The sequence below is a fragment of the Thalassophryne amazonica genome, chromosome 18 (genome assembly GCF_902500255.1).
Source record: "Thalassophryne amazonica chromosome 18, fThaAma1.1, whole genome shotgun sequence".
Classification (NCBI taxonomy): Eukaryota; Metazoa; Chordata; class Actinopteri; order Batrachoidiformes; family Batrachoididae; genus Thalassophryne; species Thalassophryne amazonica.
This window is the reverse complement of record NC_047120.1, coordinates 9254412-9259344: the sequence shown is the minus strand read 5'-3', so window position 1 is coordinate 9259344 and position 4933 is coordinate 9254412. Positions and strand designations below refer to the sequence as shown.

General features: G+C 44.9%; 1 protein-coding gene across 1 annotated transcript; it reads right to left on the bottom strand.

The window, feature by feature from the left end:
• Positions 1 to 877: 877 nt before the first annotated feature.
• Positions 878 to 1591, bottom strand: LOC117530805 (gamma-crystallin M3-like). The gene is made up of 3 exons (XM_034193739.1): positions 1550 to 1591; positions 1237 to 1479; positions 878 to 1156 (listed from the first exon to the last, which is right to left on the bottom strand). Exons 1-3 carry the CDS (start codon positions 1580 to 1582, stop codon positions 878 to 880), a joined length of 555 nt encoding a protein of 184 aa, XP_034049630.1. The 5' UTR covers positions 1583 to 1591.
• Positions 1592 to 4933: the final 3342 nt, after the last annotated feature.

Below are 4933 nucleotides of genomic sequence, written 5' to 3'. Positions count from 1 at the left end.
TATGAGCCTTGTAATCACAGTGACAGGCAAACAGTCACTCAAAGCAACCACGCCCACAATAAAACAGAACTCTTAAAAAGTGTCTTAAAAACTCTTAAACTAAGAAGTTAGAAAAACATTCACTCCCCTCCTGTTGTCATGGAGGCAGAAACTATCTATAGACAAGACAGTCTTTTGTACCAGGTAAACATTTCTGCTCTAAAGATGGACATTTTAACATGGACTCCAAAGGGAATGTGCTCTGTGTTGGAGCCACTCAAGGTACAACAACTTTGTTTACTTCTGGTAGGGCTTCATTTGACACCATCAATGTTTCTCTCTTGGTCGGATGTGACGCATCAACGTGACCAATGCTTTCCGTGTTCACTGTCTACTCAGTGTCAGCCTGACCCTCTCAGGTCTCAGAAGCTAAGCAGAGTGAGTCATGGGAGACCTCTTCAGAAGACCAGGGGCTGTGTGTATTTCTCCAGGTCAAAGTGGAGTTGCATTAGGAAGGGCATCTGGTGTGAAACTTGTGCCAAATGCCAATGTGAGTCTGTGCTGGATTTGCTGTGGTGACCCTGAACACTTGGAAGCAGCCCAAAGGACAACTGTTTCTAGGCTCAGGCTGATTTTCAGGCTTGTTTTTCCGTGAGCACATGTTCATATGTGAAACATATTTAACCTTAAAAGGAAGATCAATGACTACTGCATCATGTGACCCCTTTGCATGTCGGGCTGGAAAAAGATAGTGCTGTGTATCCCATCTCTTCCTCTGCAGCAGTCCTCTTTTTTGCATGTTTTCAGACACATAACTGAAAAAGTTCTGGGCACAAATCTTACAGGAAATGCTTTATTTTGTGGTACTTGACATGTTCAGTACACAGTAGGCCAAAATTTAATAATAAGAGTCCATGATGCGCCTCATGCTCATGAACCTCATGCCGCCCCAGCCCATGTCCCTGAAGCTCCGGTACTCTCCCGGTCTGAAGTACATCATCCTGCCTCTGTAGTGGGGCTGCTCGTACATCAGCCAGTGGCCGTCCATCACGTGGCAGGACATGCAGTCCGACATGTGGTAGCGGTCCATGATGTTGTCACAGTCATCCATCAGCTCATACATGTGACCTCCAAAGTGCTCCCGGTCATAGATTCTCATCCTGTAGGACCCTCTGTGCTGGAAGGTGAAATACACTGATGTGATTTTGGGGTTTTGTTTTCTAAATGTTGGCGCACTGTATGTGTGAGGATGCTTACCCAGGGGATCATATGGCAGGACCGGATACAGTCCCGCATCCCCATCATGCTCATGCAGTCGGCGTACTCACCTCTGCGCATGAAGTACTGGTAGCCCATGTAGTTTGGGCAGTCGTAGACCATGAAGCAACCGCTCTCCACCCTGCAGGAGTGACACCTGCTCATGTAGCAGTACATGTCAGAGCAGTCGCTCATGCACTCATAGGAACGGCCCTGGAAACTCCGGTCCTCATAGAAGATGATCTGAAACACAAAGAAGGAACGTGATGAGCCGGAACCGACAGGAAAGCAGAGGCATCGTGTTCAAACCTACCTTTCCCCTCATGCTCATGTCGGTGGTGCTCATGCTGGCTGCTGATGCTGTCAGGCTCACTGGTGACCTGCTTTCCCACCTGTAACCTTCCCTTTTATACCTGCCCGATGTCAAAAAAAGCTCAGCGGCCCCTCTGACGAAGCCCTTATTCAGCAGCTTACTATTGAAGCCTGCAGAGGTTCCAGGCCTGGGACCTCACAGTCTTTAGAACGGCCTTTTACAGAAAGCACTTTCAGCAGAGCTTCACCCTGTGCTGTTTTCTACCATTTCAGGGAATTCATGTCTGCTTTCAGCTCTGAACTTTAACAATCCTGAAACAGAGCATGAAATGTTTCATAGTTCATCAATCATTTAAGTATGAAACTGAGTCATGTTCTCTGTTTCACTTTAAATATCTTTAATTCTTCTGCCGTTTGTCATTTGAAGGTCTCACCTTGGACATAATGAAACTATATATACAGTAGAATATTATAACTAGCGTGCTGCCCGTGGGGATCCACAGCCTCTAGATTGGGTTGTGTTTATAAAATAGGTAGCTGACATGTTTCAAGGGTGGTAATAAATTATGCAAAACTTCTATAAAGTGTTTGAATGATGTGTGAGTCCAGAATATTTTTAGAACCTTTGACCTCAACAATTTTTGGAAGAACTCAACCCTTATACTTCCTGTTAATTACGTAATATTTTAATGGTAATTTACTGTCTTAATGTATTTACAAATTGTTTAGGTTCTTGTTATCATATACACATTATTATTATTATTACTATTACTATTACTATTATTATTATTATTATTATTATTATTATTATTGTTGTTGTTGTTCATTCGGCTGCTCCCGGTTTTGTTCGGGGTTGCCACAGCGGATACAGCCAGATCCACGTAATTGGTACAAGTTTTACGCCGGATGCCCTTCCTGACGCAACTCCAGTTTTACCCAGAGAAACACACAGCCGCTGGTGTTCCAAAGAGGTCTCCCATCCAAGTACTAACCAGATCCTGATTATTATTATTATTATTTTATTTGAACTTCTATTTTGTAATTTGATTTTTAACTGGACCCCATTGGAAATGAGTGTTTTCACTTTCTTCTGTCATCCATATATTTTTAACATATTTGCAATTATGTGAGCGAAGTGCTGCGCAAGTTTGCTAATGGTACAGGGAGTCCCAAACAGGAAGTGCTAAATTTTTCAGCCCACAGCAAAACAGAAATGTCAAATGTTGAACACTTCCTGGAGCTACAGCAGAGGATATTAACCTGTTATTCATTATGCTGGTTTTGCGCTGCTATGTTTATCATCTATAAAAGGTCTTTGTGTAAGTTTATGTTTGCCTCCATTTAAAAAAAAAAAGAAAATAAAATTTATAAAAGAGAAAGAGGAGATCTTACGTGAATAGAGGAGATCACTGAAACAGGAAAGCCGAAATCCTGTTGTGAAAGTGTTGTGACACGGACCCACAACAGGGGGCGCAAATGAACGGCCAATAGATGAGCCAAAAAGTAACAATTTAATGTTGTGAAATGTGCACAACGAATATACAGACAATCTCAGAATATAATTACAGTCAATCCACAAAGGTGACGTGTGGGCAGGCTCGAGGATAGAAGACGTCCGTCCTGAGAAGACCACACGATTTCCGCCACCACAGAACCTGGTGAATACTGGAGCCGCCAAGTCCTGAATTCCCAGGTGATCACCGTCCCCGACTGTCGGATCTGGTACTGCTGGCGAGAACAAAGACAGTCAAGTGTGGGTGTGTGTACACCCAGTAACAACAGCGGTGGGAATGCCACCTCCACCTCTCACTCAATAACTTGCAGAGTACTGAAGATTCCTCAGGGAAAAAGAGTGCCTTCTAGCGCTCTCTCAGCTTCCACTGACAGCGGTACCGGTACTCCTGCAAACACTCACAATATACAAACAATATTGTAAAACGGCTGAGGATATTACCTCCAATGAAGTATGATATCTCGGCAACGAGGTGGAGATGACGTCTGGTCTTTATGGAGTGAGATGATGTTGAGTAGATGGGTGACAGCTGTCAAGAGCTGTCACCCCAGGCTGTGTCCATGGCGGCAGTGCCCTCTCGTGCCTGAAGCCCGCACTTCAGGCAGGGCGCCCACTGGTGGTGGACCAGCAGTACCTCCTCTTCTGGTGGCCCACACACAACAAATCCGACACTGAATCCGAAAATGCTAAAGTGAGAGGCAGCGCACCTTGACAGCACATGAAGTCAGTCAATGACTATTCAATGTGTGAAATGCATGAATTTTTTAACCATGGTAATATTCCCCAGAAGCATGAACTGAAAATAAAGTGTGAAGGACCTAAATGAAAGGACTTTCCAGGCATGTAAGATGCAAATAAAGGAAAATGCTGAAAATGAAAATGGGGGGGTTAAGAGGGCCGTGGTTGGCCATGCTAAAAACCTTCAGCTTAACTAGTCATCCTAATGAAACTACAGGGATGTCGACACAGATGAACCTAACTAACCCACAGTGACATGGACACAGGTGAACCTACCTAACCCACAGTGATGTGGACACAACTGATCCTAACTAACACACAGTGATTGGGACAGAGGTGATCCTAACTAACCCATAGTGATGTGGACACAGCAGATCCTATCTAATTCATAGTGACGTGGACACAGCTGATCCGAACTTACCCACAGTGATGTGGACAAAGCTGATTCTGACTAACCCACAGTGATGTGGACAAAGCTGAACCAAACTAACCCATAGTGACGTGGACACAGCTGATCTGAACTAACCCACAGCAATGTGGACACAGCTGATCTGAACTAACCCACAGTACCATGGACACAGCTGATCCTAACTAACCCACAGTGACATGGACACAGGTGAACCTACCTAACCCACAGTGATGTGGACACAACTGATCCTAACTAACACACAGTGATAGGGACAGAGGTGATCCTAACTAACCCATAGTGATGTGGACACAGCAGATCCTAACTAATTCATAGTGACGTGGGCACAGCTGATCCGAACTAACCCATAGTGATGTGGACAAAGCTGATTCTGACTAACCCACAGTGATGTGGACAAAGCTGAACCAAACTAACCCATAGTGACGTGGACACAGCTGATCTGAACTAACCCACAGCAATGTGGACACAGCTGATTCTAACTAACCCATAGTGATGTGGACACAGGTGAACCTAACTAACCCATAGTGATGTGGACACAGGTGAACCTAACTAATCGACAGTGATGTGGACACAGCTGATCCTAACTTCAGTGTGACACCTGCAACTCCTTTACCACCAAGGGACACTGTGACCCCTGCTTTTCGAGGGGGGTGCTGGGACACCCGCTTTACCCGCAGGGGGTGCTGTGACACCTGCTTTACCAGCAG

Bases quoted from the DNA above. Each gene is read 5' to 3' on its own strand.
- LOC117530805 (XM_034193739.1), bottom strand. From the start codon at position 1,582: ATGAGCACCACCGACATGAGCATGAGGGGAAAG. The intron at 1,480-1,549 runs GTAGGTTTGAAC...TTTGTGTTTCAG, and splicing joins ACATGAGCATGAGGGGAAAG to ATCATCTTCTATGAGGACCG. The intron at 1,157-1,236 runs GTAAGCATCCTC...TTCACCTTCCAG, and splicing joins CCTGCCATATGATCCCCTGG to CACAGAGGGTCCTACAGGAT.